Consider the following 25,836-nt stretch of genomic DNA (forward strand, 5'->3'; position numbering starts at 1 on the left):
CAAGTGCTCTGCCTACAAGCTAGGTAGGGAATGAGGGTTCTCGTATTTCCCCCAGGCCTCCTCCAGAGGCCAAATGGGTAAGCTCCTTCGCCTCCTGAGTACTATCAGTGCACCCAGCGCTCGCAGGACCCAACTAAGCTACTTTGCAGCGTGTCAAGCCCTGGGTGGGGTGGGTGAGCATCCGTCCCGAAGCAGGACTGTGAGGACTCTGGCAGCCTGCAGTGAAAACACTGCCCCTTCCTGCAAGCCCTTCTGAAAAAGAGATTAGTACACCACCCCCAAGTATCCACTTGATCATTTATTTTTCCTCTGATTTCCACACAAATGAGGCTTCACACGGATTTCGCAACCACGAGGTCTAAGACAGCCATGCACTTCGACAGCAGAACGGCCTGAGGGAGGTCTTGTCTGTACTGAGGTGAGACGAGGAAAAACCGTACTTCAGAGGAACAAACGATGTGCCCACAGTTGCACAGCTCATGGACAAGACATCAGGGGCTGCAACCCAGGTCTCCTGACTCCTGGTACAGTGCTCTCTCCCTCTCTCAGAATGTCACTGCCTGGCACAGCTCACCTAAGCTTCCCTTATGGGACAAAATTCCGCAGATTCTGGGTCTTTAGCTGAGGCTGGGCAGTCCTTAGGATGGAGTTGCATAAACAACCAAGCTTTAATAAGAGGGAAGGACCTAGGGATGGTCCCTTCCCTCTGGAACGGAAATGGAGCTAACTTTTCTCTGAGCTTAGGATTTGTAAGGCACTGAAATTAACTACAGCTGGGGGTGGGGGAGAAAGAAAAAAAGGGATGAGTGGTTGGAGAAATCACACTGATGGTCTGTTCTTTCAGCCGCCCCGTGAGGGAACCTAACAACAGCAGGCTCCATTTTCCTGCAAGTATGGTCCACCCCACCCCCGATGCTGCAAAGCAGCGTGGACGCACTCCATCATAATAACTACATGGGTTCTTGGGGTGAGGCATGGAGGGTTAGAAAGCCAAGGATGAGCCCAGATCCTCTGGATCCGATTCGGAGCAGAAACCACTCATTACACCTGGGCAGGTGTCCCAGGCCTAAGCTGGGGACAGGATTCAACCCTGAAATGTCTTCCCTGGGGACATGGTCCTCTAGGAGTAGACTCAGTGATGGCTGCAAGGGTGGGGGGCGGGGGGTGGTGGTGCATGCAAGCCTGAGCATGAAGGAGGGAGGGACAGGACATCATCACCAAGGATGGCAGAGAAAACTTTGGGATTGGACCTGGCTTTGGCACAGCATGTATTGGGCCTGCCCACCCATCTCTTGCCCTCCTGAGACCCCACAGATGGAGAGAACCCTTCCCACCATCCTGTGAGGAGCAATTCTGGCTGATGGAAGCAATGGCAGTGGGACTGCAGGACATGCTTTCATCATGCCAGCCACACCTGTGCCCAGGTGACCTAACATGGAACCTTCAGGACTCAACCACCGAACGCAAAGCACTTCGGTCAGATGTGATGCTCAGTGGGAAGCACTAATAGCTACTGCAGCCTGCAGGCAGATAGCGCTGCCCTGTCACCAGGGGAAGAGCTGGCCTCACAGGGGCTGAGTGGCTGAACTGGGAACTGGACTCAGGTTCATCTGACTACAAGTCCCATGTCCTCCCCTCTCCACTTGGGCGACCCCTGGAAGCTGGGAGCAGTCGCTGAGGCTGTCTGTGTGGGACTTCTGGAGGGGTTTGCTGCTGAAAGTGTGGATCTGGGAGAACAGCCAAGCTTGAGTGAAGAGAAGATGCCTCCCGGCCCCGGGGACAGCGGTCACCCACGCGTCAGTCTGTCTGCGGGCGGGCGTGGGCTCAGTGCCTGGCAGCCTTGCAGATCTTGTCGTACACTTCAGGGAAGGCGTCCTGGCAGCTGAGCTGCTCCCGCAGCTTGTGGTACAGGGAGCCATCAAACATCTCCCAGAACTCCTCTCGGTTCATGTAGCAGTCGGCGTACAGCATCTGGAACCTGCAGAGCAGAGATGGGGGTGAGGACATGGGGAGGCAAAGTCAGTGGGGCAGGGCGGGGGAGGGGATGAGACAGAAGCCCAACCGCCCTTACGTGTGGTGTGCTTTGCAGCGCAGGAGGCTTGTTTGAGGATTTCTCTTGCTCAGTCCCCTAATGACCTAGTCATGGAGAGTGGTGTGGGGATTCTCACCCCTGCTGGGCAGGCGGGAGACCGGGGCTCAGGGTTGGAAGTGGCCCTGCCAGTGGAGGCCAAGTCGGGAGCAGACTCAGACTGCTGGCTCCTCTGCTGAGCTCGGTGCACCCAAAACCGCCTCCCTGGTGGGGCCGTGGGCTGTTCTCCTTGTATCTTTTTCTGATGTTGATAAACCATGCAGATTGAACGTGGACAACTTGTTAAGTCTGACACACGTATACAACCTAGAGGCTGTCACCTCGTCGTCGAGATAATGACCAAAACGACCTCCCCAGCATTCCTTACGCCCCGGGGTTACTGCTCCCTTCCATCCCAGGTGGGTCTGTTTCCCATCACGGATTCAGGAATTTCATGTACGGAAACATCACTACTCCTTTTCCCTGGCTTCTGTCAGTCAGCAGTTATTCTAAGAGTCGCCCATGTTGTGTAGCCCAGTAGCTTGTTCTAGGCCGTCTTCCAAGCACTGCTCTGTCTCAGGCCTCCCTGTAGCTATCACGGTCATGGATCCTCCTGCCTTGGCTTTAGTCTTCCAACCTGGAGTGGCATGCCCTGAACTTATGGCACAGAACCCCATCATCTGCCCTGGGGCGGGCAGCTGTGGGGACTCGGGTGTGCTGGCTGGAGGAGGGGGATGCAGAGAGGAGAGGGGCAGACGCCTGGCCCTCTGAGCCACTCACCCGTGCACGCTTCGGACGAACTTCTCCAACTGCCTCATGCAGGACCTGGCTTCGAAGTGCTTCACGCGTGGCTCCCCGTAAGCTCCAATGTCCACATAGAGCTCAGTCTCGTCTCCCTTGGGGTGCACCAGGCCTGGCTGGCTGGGCAGGATGAATGGGCACAGCCAGATGGGGTAGACCTGCATGGACCAGGCAGGAGGGCGTTGGTGCTTTTTCTCCAACAGGCAGCAGGCCCCCAGCTGGCCCACCCCATATCTATTCAAAGGAAGGCTTTGCAGCTCTCTCCAGGGGCCCCTCCCCTGGCTGCTCACAGCTTCGCCCTCCTCACCCACAAGCCCTGGCAGAGAGCACCCAACTCCACCACACTAGAGGGCACAATCTGAGCAGCTCACGGAAGTGCTCTTCGCTGGGCCCTGGAACTTGTCTCTCATCAGGGCCATGGCTGAGCAGGTCTATTTTAGCCATGGGGGAAACTGAGGCCCGGGTCGGGCATGCCTGCGGTCAGCCCCCCAGGTCGGGAGGAAGGCTGCGAGTCCCCCGGGATGGCTCACTCACATGGATGTCGTTGTGGAAGGTGTGCAGCGCCTGCTCCAGGCACTTCATGGGCACCAGCATGTCCTGCACCACGTGGTGCTGCTCGTACAGCTTGCGCAGGGTCTCGCCCTGAGTCAGCTTCAGGAGGGAGATCTTGGGGGGCACCATCCAGCCGAAGAGGTAGCGGAAGATGGGGTTGTTGCCGAAGGGGATGATGTCCTGAAAGACAAAGTTTGAAGATGGGGAGAAGGAACCAGTGAGGGCCGAGTGTCTCTGTGCCAGGCGCCAGGTCCTTGTTCAGCGCTCAACATGTGCGACAGGGTCCACCCCTCCCATTCGGAGGGGCGTAGTGGTACCTGGGACTTACCCAGATGGATTAGGGTTTGATTCTCAGCCCTGGAGTTTACCAGCACTGAAGACCTTGGGCTGGTTATTTAACCTCTCTGAACTTGTTTCCTTATCTGTAAAATGGGACTTCGGAGAATAGTGACATACCTACCAAATGCAAGGCATTCAGCCCACTGCCTGGAGCAAAATAAGTAGCTGTGGCTGCTGCTTTGGTTGTTGCTCACCTTTCAAAGTCAAGCTTAATGGCTACCTTCATCCCTGGACAAGACTAGCCATCTCCTCTGGCCCTCAGGGCACCAGCCCGCCTGCCTACCCCATCTGTGTCCCTAGAAACCCTCCTGAGCAGGGGCTGTTCCTCCTCACCCAGCATCACGGCCTTCCAGAGACACGCCCCGCTCCCCACCCGCTTCCTTCCTGAGGGGCACCAGTGTCTTCCTGGTATGCTCTTCTCACAGCCCCTGGGCCCTCGAAGCCAAGAACATTCTTTTGTTCATTAGACAATTACAAGGTGCCCATGAGGTCAGGTACCAGGTTCTGTGCTGGGCACCGGGGAGCCCCAGATGACTGAGATATGGTTCCTGTCCTCAGGTGTGCAAGAGACAGGCCTGGGACACAGTATGGAAAGGGCTGGGACAAAGAGATGCAGAGGTAGCTTATAAAAGGGTCCACATCAGACAACAGATCCGGGAGGCTTCCCAAAGAGGCCACCATGCTAAGCCTTGGGGGCTGAGCAACTTCTCCCCTCCACTCTCCTGGAATCACGCTCTGCCAGACCACTCCCATGAGGGAGGGACCTGCCTCCTCCCTTCTCTGTTAGATGCCGGCACCTACACCAATGCCTGGCACACAACAAGGGTGCGAGACACAGCAACACATTGCTTCCTTGGTTGTCTTAGGAAAAGCCACACATGCGCACAACAGAAATGCCAGTGGCTCAAAATATTAAGCCTCCTTTCATGCCCCTGACCCCTCTTTCCTATCTCCAAAGGCAAGCATTGTTAGGGATTGTTTGTGTACCTTCTAGACATTTGACTCACACGAGCAGGCGGGCTTTACAAAAACACAGCTCCCAGATGGAGTCATCCAACAGCCTCTTGCTTATCACCGCATCCTGAGCACTGGCGCCCGGCACGCTACCGCATTCTTTGTCGTGGAACTGCAGAGACCTGCAGACCGTGGCTCCCAGGACAAAGCGGGCCCACCCTCTGGCTTTGTCAGTAAAGTTTTATTGGAGCACATCCAAGCCCATTTATTCCCAGATTGTCTACGGCTCCTTTCAGGCTGTAAGGGCAGAGTTGCTCCTGGAGGGACCTTGGGGTCCATGAAGCCTACACCACCGCCCGGTCCTTTACGGAGACTGTTTGCTGACCTCTGCTGTACTGGGTGGACATAGCCTGATGTATTTAATCAGCTCAGTGCTGGTGGGCATCTACATTATTTCCTGACTAGTCCAGTGAATGTCCTTTGTGCATGCGTCCTTGCCCACTTACACATGTGTTTATCTGCAAGACAAATTCCTGGAAGTGGAAAATTCTGCTTCAGACAGTGCATGCAATTTTAATGGACACGATTTAAAGAGCCAGTGCCACAGTACACTCTCCCGGATGACGGAGGAGGCTGCCGTTTCCCCACGCCCCGGCCGGCACGTGTTATCGAACTTGCGCATCTCTCATTCAGACAGGTAGAACATGAGACTCCTGTAGTCTTGTTTCGCCCGCCCTAACTCCAAGTGAGACTGTATCGCCTTTCTTATGTTTAAAAGCCGTCTACATTGCCCCACTCGTCACGGCCTCTTCCCTCCTTGGCCTCATGCTTTCCAGTTGCCCTCGACTTCTACCTGGGTCTAGCCGGCTACTGGTCTCCTCTGCTCTCCTGGGCTGCAGGGTCCCACCACTGGCACAGGTCAACGGGTCCAGCCTGACCCAGGACCCCAAACCCCAGACACGGGCCCTGTGACAATGGCTTTCTAAGAAACATGAACAACCAAGGATCTAGCTACCCTTCCTTACTTCCCTGTACCAGCCAACTATTTATACTGCTGAGAATGAGGCCTCATCAGAGTGAGGCCATTGGAGTCCCTTTTCCGTACAGCCCTTCCCACTCACGAGTCCCCAGGATGCAGTGCTGGTGGAACATGAATGTTATCCGGAAGGGGAATAAAAACAGCTGAGTTAGCTTCATGCAGTGCTTCCACTGGTCTTTTAAGAGTGAAATGCATATGCATGAAGAGTGAAATGCATATGCATGAAGAGTTAAATGCTCCTACACTGTATTTAAAAGATGAACAGCAAAACTCATGCTAAGAATTTAAATGTTTAATTTTTCTTTACTTAACATAACATGAAATAGCAAATATTTATGACAAGGAACCAACCATGAGAAAAAGGAAAAACCTTTGTAATTTAATACTTTAATGGCAACTTTTTCCTGCTTTTCCCACTGAGCCCTGAAAATGATGTAGCGGGCCCTGACCCCAAATACTGCTGATTGACCAAGCTGGGTGAGAGGAAAGGGCAGGACCAGCCGGCTTGGCCCAGGTGTGACAGGAATGCGGTGGTCACCTAGAATGCCCGTCATGCCCACATTGGTATGTGCAACCTCACCTCGCCCTGAAGCCCTGACATGAAGCCAGCTGCCCCCTCGATGTCCTGCCTAGACGTCTGACCGGATCTCGGACTGACATGTCCCAGACCGAACTCCCCATTTCCCTTCCCAGACCTTTCCCCCAGGGCGCCGGCAGCAGTCAATGGTACCTCCGGCCCCCAAGCTGCTTGGGTCTCTAACAGTGGACTCACACCCACAGCCAGTCTGTCTGGAAGGGTGGATGGTCTGGCCTTCCCAGAGTCTCCCAATCTGGCATTATTTCCTCCTCCACTGCCACCACCCGGACAACAGAAATCTTCTTTCTTCTTCACTTCCACTCCTGCCGCCCCACTCCTCCTCCCTAGCTACTCTCCACCCAGCTGTCAAAGTTATTCGTTTAAAACAAAAATCAGGTCATATCACTTTTCTGTGCAAAGTCCTCCACCAGTTTCCTGTCCTACCTGGAGTACAGCATGAAGCCCCTCCTTGACCTACGAGGGCACATTTGATGTGGGCTCTGGCTGCTGTGCGACCTCACCTTCCACCACGGTTCTAGCTCAGGGGCTATTTGCTGTTTTTCAAAAATGTTTCCTGCTCTGACACTGGATAACTATATACCTTCTACCATATAACAAACTTAATCCAAAATAAATCAACATCCCAAACATAAGAGCCAAAACCATAAGCTTTTAGAAGAAAACATAGGGATAAATTGTCATGACCTTGGACTTAGCAATGAATTCTTAGCTATGACACTAAAAGCACAAAGAACAACAACAAAAACAGATAAACTGGACTTCATCACAACTAAAAACTTCGGCACATCGAAAGATATTCTCAAGAAAGTGAAAAGACAACCTATAGAATGAGAGAAAATATTTGTAAGTCACGTATCTGGTAAGGGTCTAGTATTCAGAACATATAAATTCTTACAACTCAACAGCAAAGACAATGCAATTAAAGATGGGCAAAGGAGCTGAAAAGACACTTCTCCAAAAGAACATGCAAACAGCCAACAAGAATGTGAAACATTAGTCAATAGGAAAATGCAAATCAAAATCACAGCGAGATTCCGCTCCACACCCACTAGGATGGCTATGATCAAGCCCCAGAATCTAACAGGCATCTGCGAGAATGCGGAGGCTGAACACTGCAGCTGGGAGGGCGAAATGGCCCCGCCGCTGTGGAAAAAGCCTGGCTGCTCCTCCGTAACTCAGACACAAAGCTACCATGTGACTCAGCAATTCCACTCATAGGCGTACCCCGAAAGAAGTGGAAGCTGGTGCTCAGACAAATCCTTGTAGCCCTGACTGTAGCTCAGTGGATTGAACACGGGCCTGCAAAGCAAAGGGTCGCCAGTTTGATTCCCAGTCAGGGCACATGCCTGGGTTGCAGGCCAGGTACCCCATACGGGTTGAGCAAGAGGCAACCACACACTGATGTTTTTCTCCCTCTCGTTCTTCCTCTCTTCCCCTCTCTCTAAAAATGAATAAATAAAATCTTTAAAAAGACAGCCCCACTCACAATGCCAATGGGTAGAAACAGTCCACAGGTCCAAACACAGATGGACAGACAAACATGCTGCGGTCTCTCCACACCGGGGAGTGTCATCCAGCAACAGAGAGGAGGTAGTGCTGCCACGTGCTACGGCGGGCGAGCCCGGAAAACACTGTGCTAAGTGAAAGGAGCCAGTCACCAAAAGTTGGAATATTGTCTGACTCCATTTGTGTGAGATCGTCTCAGACAGGGAAATCCACAGAGACAGAACAGACTGATGGTGGCAGAGGCCAGGGAGAGGGAGAATGGGAAATGACTGCTTAATGGGTACAGGATTTCTTTTTGGGGCGACAAAATGTCTTGTAACTAGATAGAGGCGGTATTTGCATGATATCGTGAATGCAGTGAATGCCACTAAATTGCATACATTCTTTGCATGAAGACTCTCTCCCAGAGCTCTGCATGGCTTGTCCTCCCTGTGTTCAGGTCCCTGCTCATAAGTCATCTCCGAGAGGCCTTCCTTGATGCCCTCATTTGACCTGTCACTGCTGCCCATCCCTCCACACACAACAGCAAATTCTTGCTCACCTGTCAAGTCCAAGCTTGCTGGCTACTTCCAACCCTAGACTAGCCACTCCCCCTTCCTCTGGCCCTTTACAGGGCAAAGGCTGTCTGCTTGGCTTGGCTACAGCTCCTCGGTGACAGGACAGGTCAGCGTTTCCCAAGCACATGCCCGGCACCCCATTCTTTGGTGTCGGGCGACAGCCTGCTGTTTTAAGAGAAGATGGTTTGATCCCTCGGACAGAAGCAGCTTGTGCTGTGTAAGAGGGTATTCCAGTTTCCTAGGACAAAGCCACGCTTTCCCCCTCACACAGAGACCGCGGCCACAGCGTGAACTACCCTGGTTCCCTGCCCAGCAGGCCAGGAGGAGCCAGGCCGACGGGGAAATCCGAGCCTCACCTGGAGCTCCCAAAAGATGCTGCGCGTGTGTCGGTGGTAGTAGTGTCTCAAGGGGATGTACTCCAGGCCCTCTCTGTTTGTCTTCAGGTAGTTCTCCACGTGCTTGAAGAACCACGGCTTGTAGTAATTGCCAATGCTATTCAGCTGAAATGACAGAAGGCATTGTGTCAGCCCGCGGACAAGCACCAAATGCCATCAGGGTGTAACAGCGATACCCGGCTTCTGTTCAGCACTCCTGGCCCTTTCAAGGCTCTTTCATGTCTATTGTCACTTCCGAGACTCTTGAAAGCCTGGCAAGGTTAAGCACCACGGCTATTCTCTAGCAGAGCAAGAGCTCAGCGGGGTTAAGGGGTGTGCCTGGGGCCCGATTACTAGTTTCTGACAGTCTAGAGAGCTGAGGGACCCTGACCTAGTCTGCTGCTCCGTCTCATTGAGAAAATCGAAGTGCAGATGTTTACCAGCGCCTGCCACAATGCAGTGTTCCGTGCAGGTAAATTTCTCCCTCCCTCCCCGCCACTAGGCTGTTGTTGGCACAATCACTGAGCACAGGTCCTCTCCTCCCTGCCAGGTCCCACGGCCGACAGCACTCATTACCCGCGGCCCTTTCCCTGCCACTCGAGACCGGTCCCACAGCCCTGAGTGTGGGCTCACCCCTGCAGCCATCGCCAGTGCAGGAAGCTCCCAGAGTGACCCATGCGCTCCTCCAGCGCTGGGCCTTGCGGCCCCTAAGGCCTACATTTTCTGTTTAGCGAATGTTTTCTTCAGCTCTAGGATGACTTAGCTTCTCTGGACCCGGGCTTCCTCATCCGTGAGATGAATTCCAGGCAGGGGCTTTTAGAGAGAGGTGGGGCAGTAGCCTTGAAGGAGCGCGGGCTCCAGCATTGGGTGGCTCTGTGACCCACTAGCTCTGTGACCTTGGGCAAGTCACCCTCTCAACTCGTTTCTTCTCATGTAAAATGGTATTAAAAACATATGCTCTGTGGAAGTTGAACTGGGGCCTATGGAAATGATACAACACACACACACAACAGATGCTCAGGCCCCACGCAGACCGGCTTCCCTGGGGGGCAGGAGAGGCACAGAGTTTTATGGGCAGGTGAGATCCCACCCAGCTGGGTGGGCTCAGCAAAGGGTTAGGGAGCAGAGAATGGAGGCCACTCAGGAGAGGGAGGGGGTGGCCAGGGGACCACTGGGAGGGAAAGGCAGGAGCAAAGGCAAGAAGCGACCAGCTCAGAGCAGCTGGTGGAGAACAGTCACAGTGTGTGCTGAGCGCCATGATCTAGGCAGCCTCACGGGCATCTAACGAGTTTGTCCCTTTTCCCCGCCATGACCTTGCATGGGGCAGGGGGCTGTCCTTGATTCATGAGTCAGACTGAGAATCAAGGTTGAACAGATTATCCAAGCCACAAGGCTGGTGAGAAGTAGGGCAAGGACGCAGCCCACGTGGCGCCGTAAGGCGGAGTTGGAGGGCAGAGAACCCTGAAGAGTGGGTTCGGAAATGAGGACATTGTCATAACGAACAAAAAAGCTATTCTCACTTCTCTCCTGATTCTAAAAGCCACAGATGCCCTACGACAACTTTAAATACTGCAGAAGTACATAACGTGGAGAGAGACGCCTCTGCAGCCTCGCCCTCGGCCCACAGCCTACTAAAACTAATGTCTCCACCAGGGTTTATTTTCTGTGTGCACATACTCACAGATTTATAAAAACAGCACAGTCCGGTGCATACTCTCACTTATAACACACTAGGTGGGCCCTGGGTAGGTCGGCCTCTCCACTCTGAGCCTAATTTTCTGTGCAGGCAAACTGGAGACACTACTAACCCCTGCGGTGGTTGGAAGACTAAAAGGTAAAGTAGAAAGTGCCGTGCCAGGTGTCTGCCTACAGCAGCGGCACAGTATCCAGTTCCCAGTCCCTGTTGGCCTCCTCCCCCTCCCCCCACCTCATCCCCTTGCCAACCCCTTTCACTCTGGAGCCAGCCAACCCTTTGGGTGGTTGCTTATCTGGATGTCACCCTCTTGTGCAGGCCACTCTGCTGGTAGGCCACTCTGCAGGGAGGAAGCATGGGGCCACGGTGTACCAGGAAACTGGGGTTACAGAGCCTGTTTGTCCACGTCAGTTTCTGAGAGGACAGTGTGGGGCGGGACAAAAGACACCACTCGCTGGCCTCTGCCTGAGGAGGTACAGAAGACCGAGCCCAACTGGTGCACAGCAACCTGATCTAACCCCCAGCGAGGCCTGGCCACACACCTGCCAGTGGTGGCAGCTGCAGAATGAAATCGAGACTTGGGGGCACCTGGAGACAGGTGCTCCTGGTGCTTGTGGACTGACTCGGTAGGAACCCTTTGTGCCAGAGAAGTCCAGGGTGTGACCAAGAACCCAGCCTGTTCCCCTCTCCCAGGGCACACAGCCGGGGCTGCCAGGTGCTGCCTGAGTTCCGGTTTGAGCGCTGGCACTTAGGTAGCAAGCCTCCTCCTACCTCTGGGCCTCCCTGAGAGTGGAGGTGGGCTGCCTTCTCCCAGGGCAGCAGTGAGACGCCCACGGTCCCGGGCCCGCAGGGGGCTGATCACAGTGCCTGGCACACAGGGACAAATTCCTGAGCAGCTTCCTCGAAGGGAAGGTCCACACATCTAAGGGCGTCTCTCGCTCTCCTCCCCCAGCCCTGTTCCCGGTGGGCGTCAGGGTCTTGCTTATCAGGACCCTGTGATGACACACCTCTGCCAGTGACACCAGACAAACCTCCGGGGAAGGTCTTGGTCTTCTCCTTGGGAAAAAAGGGTCAGGGTGTTCCAACATTTTAAAAGCTGTACAAACCCCTTTGTCCAATTATAAGCATAGGGGGCATCTAACACATCAAACAGGTGACAGAGGAGTTGGTTCAGCGGGGATGGCAGGTCCCCTCAGCCCCTTCCTTTTATTGCCACTGGCAGCCTTGACGGGGATGCTTCAGAGACGCTGGAGAAGCTCTGAATGAGACGTCCTTGCCGGGTGCTGGGCGACACCGGCCACCTGGGCTCGGCCCAGGGCAGGTGGAGCCAGGGCCGAGGGAGCGCAGGGCACTTGGGCTCAGTGTTGGGTGCTTCCACCCCTGGCCCCCGGTCCCCATCCTGCAGTGCTCACCAGGGTCCCACAAGGAATGGCACTCAGTCTGCCTCTGCGGATGGTGCTACATTCTAGAAGCCGACATGGAGGAGAAGACACTGCGGATGGTGCTACATTCTAGAAGCCGACATGGAGGAGAAGAGACAGCGAAGCCGGAGTCAGAGACCCAGACTGGTGCCGGCCCCGCGCTGGCCGAGTGCGCTCAGGGGGCTCCTCCCCTGGGCCTCGGTTCCCTGTCTGGAGAGGGGGTCGTGTCAGATGATCTCCGAGTCCCCGCTAACTGGGAACTGTTTTAAGTATGTAGGTATCGGTGAAGCTCCGCAATTAAGAGAGCCTATCCTTCCATCTGTTGTACTAATTCTACTCTAAAATAGTGTTTAAATTACAAACAAAAGACGGTCATTGCTACATTAATTTAAATAGTGAAAAACTGGAAGCAACCTAAGTTTGCAGCTTTGGGGCCAGGGTCTAGCAAACGACAGGGCATTCACGAAAGGCAACGTGCTGTGGACATGACGTACGACATTTCTGAAGACGGTGTAAACACCTGGGGAAGTGCTTATCACACTGGACGAGAAAAACAAATTTGAACAGGCGATCACAGCCGAAGACAAACACCCGGAAAAACCGTGCACAGAGATGTTCAACCTCACAAGTGACCTGAGGACGGCGAAACAGAGTGAGATACTATTTTTAACCCTATCAGATTGGCAAAACGAAAGAGTGAAACTACCCAGCGCTGGCAACGATGCGGGGAAAGGCAGACTCACACTTCGCTGCTGGAAGCGGACCGAGCACCGCCTTCCCGCAGAGCTGCCTGGTCGCAGCCATCTGCACGGGACGTGCTCAGGCCCTGGGGTCAGGAAGCCCACCCTGTGGACTCGGTCCTACAGAAATGCTCGCACAGGAGGCCAAGGATACCTGTATGAGGCTCTCCACTACAACTGTATCTTTAAGATACAGTTTAAGAGCAAAACATTTTAAGCAATAAGCAGCGAGGCCAATTATTTCCATGCAACGATGAGACTCTATGGAATGAAATGAGGGTGTACACACACACACACACACACACACACACACACACACACACACACAGAAAGAGGCTTTAAAGATCCCAAACACCCGAACTATTACAAGTGTTCGTATGCCTGGGGGTAAAGAGGCACATTTTAATTTTTTCTTTATCTTTTCAACATTGTTATACTACTACTTTTGTAGTTTAAAAACTTAAAAGAAGATCTATGCACCATAAAGGAGAAGAAATAACTTTGTGAAACATGTTAGCAACAGCCGGCTTTGGGTCACGTCTACAGGTAGTCTTTTCCTTCCTACTACTTGTTTATACTTTCTAAGTCTCATAACAAAACTCATGAAAACTGCTATTAGAAATTATACAGTAAATTGAAGAAGTGTCCATCTGGACTGTGCAGCATCAAATTAGTCACTCAAATTTTGGCTTTGTCATCTTGCGCCGCTTTGTATGACCTCTTGGATCTCGGTTTCCTCATCTATAAAATGGAGCTGCTGTGAGGATCAGAGATCACACCTGTCCAGAGACACGCACACACCTAGCAGGTGGTGGAGCAGAAGGAATGGAAGCTTTTGTCACAGCCTAAAACAGCTCTGACTGTAGATCCTATTGCCCAAACCCCAGGGGAGCTCACTCAGGCTGCAGCCTTGAAGAAGGTGGCTGTTTGGGTCAGGCTGGGGCGACAGGCTCCACCCCAGCCCACCCAGGCCTACCCCAGGCCTTGGTCTGCAGCAGCTGCTGCCCCGGCCTACCTTGCTGGGCTCCGCCTGGTCCGTCATGACCCCCGTCATGATGACGGCCTCATCCAGGGAGTACAGCAGCCCTTCCACAAAGTGGTTCTCCTGCTGCTGGGACTCGTGCTTGAACTTCTCACAGATGGCCTCTAGGCCCCGCACTGGCTCAAACCGCAGCTTCACGTACTTCTTGGCGGGGACGATGCGAATCTCAGCAGCCACCAGGAAGCCCAGGGTCCCACATGACCAGGGCACGGCGTAGAACAGGTCTGAGTTCTCCGACTGTGAGGCAGATCAATACGTGCTGAGAACTTGTGCCCTGGGCCCCGTACCGCCACACGCTGCCAACTGGGCACAAAGAACCCGTGGCCTGAGCTAAATTCCTGTTCCGTCCTGTCTTGTGTAAACCCCGCAAGACACTTCACAAACTGCTTCCTGTCCTCAGCCTTCCCGCTGCAGCTTCTGCGTGACATGGGATCTTCCATGTGTCCTCCGGAGACTGCCTCCTCCCTCTCCACCCTGGCATAGCCCCTATCACAGGCTGCCCAGGAAGAGGCCATGACCGGCACTGCCCAAAGACCCAAAATGGGGGGCTAAGGGCCAGCCCAGGCCAGTCTAAACAACGAGCTGAATCCTTACTGAGGGCGACGGTCCTCAGGAGACATTCCCCACATTTACAAAGCCTTTCCCTGTCCATTAGCTGTGGAATTCTCACTGGGGAAGACCCGAATCAGGGGATCCCCTCCCACCCCGAGCTGCTCTGCTTCCTTGGTTCTTGTCTTGCTTACAAGAGACAAATTCAAGTGAGAGACAAAAAGGTACAGTGGAAATGAGATGGCAAGGTTGTTTATGAAATGCCTATGAGCACAAAGCTGCAAGCAGGCACTGGACTAGTCTGAATGCCCCACATACAGAGGAAATAAAGTTGTTAGTAAGTTTGTTCTATACACTCGAGCCCAGGCTACAAGTGGGCACTCGGCTAATCTGAGTGCGCTGACTAGTGCGGTACAGGGGTTACGTACCTTAGTCAGCTTCTAGGTTCCTCTTCCTACTCCCCCTTTTAAAGCTTGCGGGGTAAGGTACAGCTACAAAGGCTTTCTTTCTCAGCTAGTAAAGGCTCTTTGTCTTAGTGAAATTGCTACAGAGGCTCCCTTTCCCAGCACAGAGTCTCAAGGACTCCCCTCCTCCTGGGCTATCCCTGTCTGTGATGTTCGGAACGCCTGCCAACCTTATCCAACCAGGCTCAGGACTGCTGAGTGGTGGGTGAGGCACGTCTCCCTCCTCCCTGCCTGAGTTTACTGTCGATCCCACCTAACAGAGCCCGCCCCACAGCCTAGGGAGGGCGTTAACACAATGGTCAGACGGGGAGGAAAGCCAAGTGCCCGGAGGGGCACAGCTCGCCCCAGTCTCCCCACTGGGAGCACCACAATGCCAGGGTTCAGGAAAGCTCACCTGACTCCCCACCCAGCCTGCTGCCTGCAGAGCCTCATCCGCTTCTAACATCATCGTTTTCTTATTTTGGGAACTGTCTCAGAGACAGACAACCGACTTTTCATCTGGCCATTCTAACTCTGATTCTTTGATTTCCAATAAAGCACCTTTTGAAAAAGTCCAGCCCTGTCTGGGCTTTATCCGGAGGACAGTGGTGTGGTCCGTGCTGCCCGCAGAGTCACGGGGCAGGGGCTGGAGCAGGGAAGCCCTGTGGGGGGGCTGGCGGGGGCCTCTGAGACAGCCGAGGTGGGCAATGGATTGCTCCCAGGGCCCCAGCTCTGAGCTGGGAGCTGCCCATATGGCATCTACTTGCTCTTCCTGACAACACATCTGTCGCATAGGACACGGAGCTGCAGAGAAGGTAAGTAATTCATGAATGTTTGTCTCCTTTCTTTGCTGGCAATAAATAGGTTAAAAGGCAGGCCCTGCCTGTTCAGGGAAATGGGTGAAACCTATGTGAACGGGGTCACTCTTGTCCAAGACCTGAGCTCCCAAGCTGGGGGTTCTGCCCGGGACTCCTCTGTGAGGCCAGTGACTGCAGTGGCTCTCAAACGCCTGCTTCTAAAGGCTCACACTGCTGCTCCCTTCCCAGGGACCCTGCAGACACGCTCGGGGAGACTGAGTTTCTCTGAGGTTTCAAAATGCCTTAAATGTCTGTGTCTTACTTTGGGCAATAGAATTGGTTTTTTATTTCTCCAAAACAGCCTCTTTTACCACTTTAGTTGCCCCGCACGCCATCTGGTGTAGAGCTTTGACGCCGAGGCCTGACTCCCTCTACAGACGTAGTGGAGTGTGATGGGTGGCTAAGGACATGATCTGGGAGCCGGTAACCTGGAGTTGAATGCTGGCTGTGTGGCATTTACAGGCTCTGTGACCTTGCGTAAGCTTATGCTTTCGTTTCCCATCTGTAAATCGTGGCTAATAGTACTGACCTCATAAAGTTGTTGAAGGATTAAAAGCCTTAATATATATAAAGCATTTAAACAGTGACTGAGCACATAAAGGGGCCTTATAAACCTTTACTGTTGTTATGAATCGAGACCCAGACTGAACAGGTGTGTTTGCAGTGAAGCAACCCCAAGGTGTCTCTTCCCCGGTGCCAGGGTTCTCGACACCCAAGGCAGGCAGCTGGGGGCATCCCGACTCCAAACTCACCGGTGTGCATTGCACAAAGCTGCCGTCAGCCAGGACCAGCTCATAGGCGGTGCAGATGTGCTGGAACAGGCCATACTTGTGGGACGATGACTCGATGCCTGTGCCCATGATCAAGCCCCCTGCAGAGATGCACGTGTTAGTGAGGAGGAGCTGCGGGGTGTGTGTGTGTGTGTATAGTGGACTGGGGTAGGGGAGGGGCACGGTGGGGAATCAGGTAAAGGGCACTTCACTGCAGCTGGGGAGCTCACAGCACGAGGGTGGTGTGACAGGGCTGGCAGAAATGGGCCGCCCACTTTGGGGACAGTTCCCATCTCTGTGGATCTGGGGAGCAGGAACAGGAAGGGCTCCAATGGGAACGTGAGGGCTTGCTCGGAGGAAGGGGGTGGATAACGGACCCCATCCAGGGCTCTCCCACCCTCATCTCTGGCCAGACCCAACCTTCAAAGCTGTGTGCATTCATTCTCAGAGGGGCCCTAATGACAAGGGGAGCTCTGTGAGAGCAGGAAGCTGTGTCCCATGGGAAGAGTTAAAGGAACTGAAGGTGCTTCCCTTGGAGAAGAGGAGGCTGCATCCTCCAGAGGGAGAGAGAGACCACACTTGTTGTACGCGTACCCCAGGGCAGGACTGGAGCCAAGGGTGTGGCACAGGGAAGCAGGTTCGAGCCCGAGAGTAGAGTGCTGTCTGGTCATTCGAGCTGTTCGGAAATGCAATGGCCTGCAGGGGCTCCCTGTCTTTGGAACTGGGGGGACTTCTGTCACAGATGGAGTAGAAGCGACTCCTGTGCTAGAGGGAAGGTGGGCCAAGGTCCCAAGACTGAGTCCTCACCCACTGTGAGGTCATCGAGCTCGGGCAGCACAGGCAGGGTCCAGCCAATGGAGGTCAGCAGGGCAGTCACCTGACCCATGGTCACCAAGGGCTCCACACGGACAATCTGTTGACACAGGAAGAGAAACCCTGAGTCACAAGGAGGTTGCCGGGCCTAACGCGGGCGCCTGCATGCAGGTGTCCTTCAGACCTTCCCAACCAATCGCTGCGGAGGTTCCCACCAGCCCTTAGTCTCTTTCCCGACATTATAGTATCTGTCCTTCCAGTGAGTGGGTTTCTGAACCTGGGTTTACGACGGTTCAATCTTGTTCTTGCTAATATCTTTACAATTAATACTTAGTTTATTTTTCTTCTGGGTTATAGAAGCAGTAACCCTGTATTTGGAAGAAAGAGCGTATATGAAGAAAAGTCATCTGTAACAATGTTAATACTGGAGTGTATTTACTCAGTCTTTTTCCACGCACGCCTAAGTTGCTCTTTTGTATGTTTTAATACAATGCACACACACACACACACAGACACACACTTTCTTGCCTTGCTTTTAAAATCCAACAAGACGCTATAACTACTGTCCTTGGAAAATGTGATTTTTAATGGACACGTGACTATGCTATCATGTAGACTTCTGTTTCCAGCCAAAACAAAAAACAGACAAAATACATAACACCAGAGTTTCCAACAGAGTGGACAGCAGGCAGGGAAGTTAATGACCGTTGAGAGACAAGCAAGAAACCACCCAAAGGGAGCTCTGGGAATGCCCCAGCTAACTGATGGGAGTGAGGCAGTGCCGGGAGGGGGACACAGGGGGGCCTGGTGGCCTCCGAGCTGAGAGCCCCAGAAGACTGAGGTGAAGAGAAACTTCAGGACGAGTACTGGAGGACAAACTGTTCGGAGAGAAAATTGAAGAGCTGCAAAGGGTGCCCACTGAGTATTCAACTGAGTACAGATCAGTGCTTGCCCATGAGGGAACTACCTGAGGCTGGGGCCAGGGAAAGAGCCAGCAGAAAGGATAACAGGTAACAGTGTCTGTCTCCACCAGCCTCCTGGAAGCCTCGCACTTCACGGGGCACTGGGCAGAGTACTCAGCACGGTCATGACTCACACAGGGGAATAGCTGTCTCTAGATTTAAATGCTGCTCTGGCCCTACCTGAAAAATCAAAACCCAACAGTATCAAACTGTTTACAAGTCAGTTACTGTTTCCAAGTAACTTAGCTACATCCCAGAAAAAGCTCAAGAAGATTTATAGGAACACAGAAACATCCAGCACCCAACTCACAATGGGAAGTAAAACTCACAGTGTCTAAAGTCCAATCGAAGTTTACTAGGCATGCAAAAGGGCAAATTCAACCCACAATGAGGAGAAAACTCAGTTAATCCATTTATTAAAATAAGAGCATGAAAATTATTATTGCTATATTCCTTATGCTCAAAAGTTAAGTAGAGACACTAAAAGACAAACCCATTTTCTCTCCCTCCTCCTCCCTTCCCCTCTAAGAAATAAAAAATCTTTAAAAAAAAAAAAAAAGATAGTAAAAAGACCCCTACTAAACATCTAGAAATAAAACCACAATGACTGACAGCAGATTAGACATTGCAGAAGAAAAGAGGAGTGAACTTAATACATGGGAGAGAACCTATCCAAAATGAAAAACACTCAAGGAAAAAAAATTAAAATCAACTGTGTATCAGAATGACCTGAACAGGGGAGTAACTTTATTGGCCTTCATATATCCGTGAAGCCATCCTCACAGGGAGAGGGTTGTGAACAGAAAAAATATGTGAAGAAATAAAGATCCCCAAATTTCATGAAAATTATAATAAAACCCAAGCGAGGGGATTATGAAGAAAACTATACAAGGGCACATCGTAATTCAGCTGCTCAAAACTAGTGACACCGAGAAAGTCTTAAAAACAGGCTGAGGAGGTGAAAATGTGACGGAGGAACAAGATAAAGACAAGAGATTTGTTGTTGGAAACCATGCAGGTAAGGTGAGCGTGAAGCGTCTGTAAAGCCAACATGGAATTCCATACCCAGTGAAAATATCTTCCCAAAATGAAGACAACTGCGGCCCTGGACGCTGTGGCTCAGTTGGTCGGAGCATCGTCCTGATACCAGAAGGTCACAGGTTCGATTCTGGTAAGGGCACACGCTTGGGTTTCGGGTTCTGTCCCCAGTGGGGGCACCTGGGAGAGGGAACCAGTTGATGTTTCTCTTTCTCCCTCCCTCCCTCTCTCTTTAAAATCAAACATGTCCTTGGGTGAGGATAAAAAGAAAAAAATAAAGGCAGCTTCCATCAGGATGGCGACTGTAACAGAAAACAGGAAATCACAAGCGCTGGTGAGGATGTGGAGACACCGAAACCCTGTGTGCTGTTGTTGGTGGGAATGTAAAATGGTGCGGCTACAGTGGAAAACAGCACGGCGGTGCCTCAAAAAATGAGACACCGCGTTCCCATATGACCCAGCAATTCCACTTCTGGGCACACACCCCATTAAAGCGGGTCTTGAAAGGACATTTGTGTGCCATGCCCATAGCACCGCTGTTCATGGCTACAACGTGGGAGCCACCAAGTGCCCAACAGCAAGTGCACGGATAAGGAAGAGGTGGCATGTGTGTGCAACAGAATGTTACTCAGCTTTAAAAAGGACTGGAATCCTGACCTGTGCTACGACAGGGATGACCCTTGAGGACATGGTGCTGAGTGAAATAAGCTGGTCACAAAAAGGCGAATCTGTGCAACCCCACTTGTGCTCAGAGTAGTCAAAATCACAGAGACAGGAAGCAGAACAGTGGCTGCGGGGCTGGGGGAGGGCAGAACGGGAGTTACTGCTTTCGTCTCGTTCCGCATGATGAGAAGACCGATGGGGCTGGACGGCGGTGACGGCTACAGAAACCTACGACTGTGCGCAGATTTAATACCACTGAACCGTGCATATAAAAATGGTTAAGAGTGCAAATTTTATGTTGTGTGTATTTTACCACAATAAAACCTGGGGAAGAAATGAAGGTAAGATAACTGTTTTCGGATACACAACTGCTGAAAGATTGATTCATCACCGGCAAGATCACCAGCAAAGGATGTTAAAGGAGACCCTTTGGGCAGAAGGAAAATGAAAATAGATGGGGATGCGAATCTACATGATGGAGTGAAGAAATGGTAGCTCTATGGACACGTATATAAGATTTTTTCTTATCTAAATTTACTTAAAGGATAGCTATTAAAAAATAATAATGTAGTATACGCTTTACAACATACATAAAAGTATGTCCACAACAGCACAGGAGTCGGGAGAGAAATGGAAGTATATATGTACCATAAGATTCTTACAGCACACACAAAATAGGGTATCATTTGAAGGTAGAGTGTGACAAGTAAGATGTATACTAGAAACCCTAAAACTACTGCTAAAATAACAAAACAGGGAGTTATAGTTAATAACCCAACAAAAAAGCTAAAATAGAATCATAAAAATGATTTGATAATCCACCTGAAACTAACCCAAAGTACCACTGAATGTCACCAGTAATTGAAAAAAATGTTCAAAACAAGTTAGTTGAAAAGAGCAACAACAACAAAAAGAATATTTAATAAACACTCTTCTGTCTTCAAAAAAAATTATCCAGCAACGCAAAGGAAGCTAGGGTAAATAAAAAATAAGAAAAGAAAAAGGGAACAAAGAACAAGTGGGGAAAAAAATCGAAAACAGAGAACGAGGTGACAGTTAAGCCAAACCTCGCCGACAAGCCCGTTGCATGGGACAGCGTGTGCCACGTTGGTGACAGGGCAGGGACCATCGGGTTGGACAAAAGAGACCTAACTCAGCATCGCCTACGAGGAGCACATCTTGAATACATATATTGAAAATATAGATTAAGAAGATGAAAAAGATATACCATATTATCACAGGTCAAATAAAAAAGCTGGAATGACTCTATTAATATCAGACAAAGTAGATTTCAGAGCAAAGAATATAACCAGGAATAAAACAGTTCATTTTGTCATTATAAAGGCTCAGTGAATCAATGGAAAAAACATAAAATCCCTAAACATTTATATAATAAGAGCTTCAAAATACATGAAGCCAAGGACTGATGAAAGTGCAAGAGATATAAATAAATCCACAATCACAGGCAGAGATTTCAACGGCCCTGTTTGGATAATGGATAGAGCACACAGAGAGAAAGTTTTTAAAAGTAGAGACTTGAACAACACTATCGACCACCTCAACCTAATTGCCATAGTACACACCACCCCAAAACAGCAAAATACACATTTTAAGAAATGCGCATGAAGTATATGATTGTCTAACCACTATGCTGTACACCTGAACTAACACAAGATAATGTTGAATGTAAAATAAATAAATAAATGAATAAATAACTTAAAAGAAACAAAAGAAAAATTGGGCATGAAACATTTACCAAGAGAGACCACATTCTGGGCCACCAAGTAAATCTCCATAAACTGAACAATATTCTGTGCAATGGGGCTATGACTAACCTCCTTCAAAGCCATGAGGCCTTGGAGGATGGCAATGGTGAGCAGATCCTCCGGTGCTGACCAGAGTTCTCAGTCCTGTTTCCTCTGGGGCGCCCGGGGCCAAAATCATCTCCCCGCAAGTCACTGCACCAGGGGCAGGCAGTGCACGCCCACTGCCAGAGCCAGGCAGCCGCACCGCTCTTACCTGCTTCTTGGTGTCCACCTCCAGGATGTCCATCAGGTTGATCATGATGTTTTTGTGTGTCTTCTTGTATTTCCCAACCCGGAGTGAGACGGTGAGCCAGCCCGGGCGCCCCGTGCACATGAAGGTCTTGCTGCCTTGCTCCTTCCATTCTCGTACCTGCAACCAGGGACAGAGGCTGAGCTAACGCTCCTGGATCCCCAGGGCAGCTCACAGCCCTGCTTCCAGGAGAGGGAGCTGGGGAGCATACCTCTGCTTGTCAGCAAACATTAAAAAACAATCTGACAATCTCCGCCTTTTAATTTCTGAGTCCTTATCTTCTTCCAGACTCTGGAAGGCCCACTGGCCAGTGAGGCTGAGAGAAAAGCTGGGGTGTTGCCACACCACAATGCAGAATGGAGAAAGAGCTAAGATACAGGATCAAAGTGCTTTGAGAACACTAACTCTAACTGGGAAGGCCAGGGAAGGTTTTGTAACAGTAATAGTAGCAACCATACAAGTGTTGATTGTTTATTAGGTGCTCGCACTGTGCTGGGCACCATCTCAATTAATTCTCAACAATTCCAGGAGGTTGGGATGATCTCCTTTTGCACGTGAGAAAACTGAGGCAGAGTAACTTGCCCAAGGTCATATAACCAATGAAGGGCAGAGCCCAGATTAATGGCCAGGACTATCAGGACTGGAAGGACAGATGGGCTCGTGTTAATAGTCAAGAGAGTAACAGCTAACACACACAGAAGTGTGCTATGTGCTAAGCCCTGTTCTAAGCATGTAACTCCTGTGTCACTTGTAGAGGAGAGAAGGGGCAGGGAAGGGCCACCAAACCAATGGAAGGAAGAGCTTTTGCAAAACCTCTGCCATAAGTGACCAGAACACAAAACACAGAGAACAAATGGCCGAGAAGATGACAAGCCATCAAGAACATGGGAGAAAGTGATCCCTTCCTGCTGAGATGGGCAAGGGCAGGGAGGTGGCTATCTGTTAATGTAACCTGTGGCCATCCATTTCTCTGTCTGCTTCTCATGTTCCCATTTTCCATTGGTCCAGGTGATGCTGCTTCTCCCCCTGCCCCAGGAGGTGGGCATATGACTGAGGTCTGAGTCCACTCTCCTGGCCGTAGTGACCGGTTCATGGATGGGACCCACCATCCAAGTCAAGCCAATAAGACTGGCTCCAGGAGAGGCACTCCTGCTGTCCTGGGGCTGCTAAGCTGGTTGGATGAAAGCCAAGAACTGCTGGAGCCTCCACAGGGAGACGGCCTCCCTGAGAATGAAGTCAACCCAGAGGAAAGCAGAGCCAAGAGATGGCAGATGGATAGAAAGGTGGAGATGGGGGATCCTAGATCCAGTCATGCCTGAGCCAGTTTTATTCCCAGACTTTTCGGGACCTGGGTCAACGAAGTTCCTTTTTTTGGCTTAACAGTCTAAGTTGAGTTTCTATCACTTGCAACCAAGAGTCTGGGAAGATGGTGCATTGAAGCTGATTGAACAATCAGCTCAGCAGGGATAGGAACTTTCCTGCGATTGGAGCCCAGGGCGCCGTGGGAAGGAGAGGTGTCTGAACAGGGGGCAGTTATGGAGGAAGGGGTCCTGTGAATAGCAGTGAAGGCACAAAGGAAGGGATTCCGTGACCACATAGGCTTTGCCCCTGCCCAGCTTTGCAGTCCCAGGACGTAATCCAAGCTCAGAGGTATGGGAATTGGATGGGGTGCTACAACCAAGCTGGAGGGTGGGCCATGAGATAGGAAGTGAATATGGAAGCCATAAAGGCTGAAACATTGGTTGGATTGGAGACAACCAAGATTTTGGGCAGGGAGGCAATGCTGTGGAGACTGGCCCTTATGACTATGTACAGGCCAAAAGGGAGGGCAGGGGGCAGGACAGGGGCAACTAGTCTGGTAGCTATTACAACACGCCAGGTGGGAGGCAACAGAACCAGACCTACAGGGTGGAATAGAATGGGAAAGAAAAAACGTCAGAGTCCAGCCTCCGAAATCAGCTGACCTACAATTTGAACCTCAATTTTTTCCCATCTGTAGAACAGGTATTTGAACCTCAATTTTTTCCCATCTGTAGAACAGGCATAAGACTTGCCAGGGTTGCTCTGAGGACTAGAAATAATAAACATCGGTGGTACTGTATGTGGCCCATGTCAGGTCCAGGGCAGTAGGCCAGGTCCCAAGACTGTTGTCTTCCTGTCCGCAGTGAACACTTTGGTTTAGTTTAAATAAATAAGAGCTCTGGGCTGTTCTGGGCCAGGTCCCATGAGCTAGAGGTGAGTTGGATAACAGTCCCTGCCATCTAGGAGCACGCACTCTGATCAGAGAATCTGATCACAAGGAAAGAACGATGAAAGAGGGTGCAGCTGTGGAGGGGGTGGGTAGGAACGGCTCTAGAGCCATGACTGTGACCAGCAAAACCCAGAGCAGCCCAAGTAAAGTACTTGCAGACCCTGCGTTCTCCCACCCGGCCCATGGTTTCTTCTCTCTTGTGAAAATGAATGCTCTTAGCATCCACCTTCACATTCTTGCTTGCAGCACCCAGCCTGGTGCACAAAGAATATGGAGGCTGCTACACCTGTGGTGAAAGGGGTAGCAGGAAACAGAAGCCCTTTGCAACCTGACTCAAGTAAGAGAGGAACCTAAGGAGGGGCAGAAGAAGCCAAGAACCTACTCAGGCCCAATGCCCACGTCAGCCCTGGACACAAGAAGGAGGCTTGGCTCTGAGCAGCAGCAGGGCAAGGCTCTGTGGGTGCTGACACATTCGAGAATGTGCAGAGGTACTGGGAGGTGACCCACTCACTGTCTTGTTCAGAAGTGAGCACCTGGCCCAGAGGCTGTTACTTTAGTTCTTTATTCTAAGTGTGTCAAAGCTCCTCACTGCTCAGAGTAGACTTTAAACTCCAGGGCCCTCCATAAACCTAGCTCCAAACTGACTTTTCAACCTCATCCCTAACTCAGCCTTCCGCTCACACTCGACCCTCCACCCCATACATCTCTCCACAGTCATTTCCCCTATTTCCCACTCTTCAGGCAGCTCCACCTCCCGGAAGCCCTCCCACCTCTGAAATCGCTCAGGCCTGGTGATAGTTACTAGTTCATTGCCCACCAACCCCCTATCTTATAATTCTTTATATTCCTCCTGGTATCCGCACGTACTTTGCACACAGTGGGAACTCCATAAGCATCGGAACAATTTTTTTTGTTCTCTCCAAGCCTTTGCTCACCCCACTCCCTCACAGGGAAGCTCCCACAACCACATTTCTGAGTTCAAATCCCTCTTGCACGTCACCTACTCCGTCCAGTCTGGGCTCCCCCAGCACCGCACAACAGTCCGCGCCCCGCTGTGCAAGCTGACTACCTAATCGCGTGGGCCCGAGGTTCCGATGACCGCCCGGGAGAGCTCACCTGCTTCTGGATGTCCCGCACGCGCTGCTCATGTAGGCGCGGCGCGCTGCTGAGCTTGAACACCACCCAGGCGCGCACGTAGTAGTAGATGTCGAAGATGAGCGAGAGCGGCAACAGGAAGAGACACACGAACACCCACCGCTGGTGAATGAGCACGAACTCCAGCCCTTTCACGCGGATCCAGAGCAGGAAGAGCAGCGCGCACACGGCCAACGACACAGCCGGCTCCATGGTGGGGCCGGCGGCGCGGAGGGGGCTGCCGGCTTGCGTCGCCTGTCACGGCCACCCGTTCCGCATCCGCCTGCGCCCGCCTGCGCCCGCCTGCTCCTGTTGCCCTCCTACTGAGCCGGGGGTCGCCTTGCTGCCTCGCGATTGGCTCGGGTTTAAAAGGTTCGGTGGGCCGAGACCCCGATGGCAACCAATGGCGAGCCGCGCGGGAGATCGGACCAGGAACCCGCTGCTTTTATTGGCTGTGGGAGTCGGGCCGCTCCACCCTCCTCTCCTCGCCAACACGCCGGGAGGGGTTGCCCGGGGACCCACTGCGGCGGGGCCGACTGCGCCCTGCCGCGCGGGTTCTTTGGGGACGCGGGCGGGGGCGACTAGGGCTTCCCGCCCTGGGGACTGCCAGGGCTGCT

At 51.9% G+C, this 25,836-nt stretch overlaps 1 protein-coding gene across 1 annotated transcript; it reads right to left on the reverse strand.

Moving 5' to 3' along the window:
• Window positions 1-283: 283 nt before the first annotated feature.
• Window positions 284-25,536, reverse strand: DHCR24 (24-dehydrocholesterol reductase). The gene is made up of 9 exons (XM_037161452.2): window positions 25,202-25,536; window positions 21,799-21,954; window positions 17,111-17,216; window positions 16,286-16,404; window positions 13,658-13,921; window positions 8,771-8,914; window positions 3,404-3,601; window positions 2,849-3,027; window positions 284-1,978 (listed from the first exon to the last, which is right to left on the reverse strand). The coding sequence occupies exons 1-9, from the start codon at window positions 25,430-25,432 to the stop codon at window positions 1,825-1,827; spliced, it is 1,551 nt and encodes a 516-aa protein (XP_037017347.2). The 5' UTR covers window positions 25,433-25,536; the 3' UTR covers window positions 284-1,824.
• Window positions 25,537-25,836: the final 300 nt, after the last annotated feature.

Source organism: Artibeus jamaicensis, unplaced genomic scaffold (genome assembly GCF_021234435.1).
Source record: "Artibeus jamaicensis isolate MK-2021 breed Jamaican fruit bat unplaced genomic scaffold, CSHL_Jam_final scaffold_1019, whole genome shotgun sequence".
In the NCBI taxonomy this organism is placed as follows: domain Eukaryota; kingdom Metazoa; phylum Chordata; class Mammalia; order Chiroptera; family Phyllostomidae; genus Artibeus; species Artibeus jamaicensis.

Excerpts from the sequence above, each read along its gene's own strand:
- DHCR24 (XM_037161452.2), bottom strand. The coding sequence starts at position 25,432 with ATGGAGCCGGCTGTGTCGTTGGCCGTGTGCGCGCTGCTCTTCCTGCTC. Across the intron at positions 8,915-13,657 it reads ACCAGGCGGAGCCCAGCAAG|CTGAATAGCATTGGCAATTA; the intron begins GTAGGCCGGGGC and ends CTGTCATTTCAG. Across the intron at positions 3,028-3,403 it reads CCTTCCACAACGACATCCAT|GTCTACCCCATCTGGCTGTG; the intron begins GTGAGTGAGCCA and ends TGGTCCATGCAG.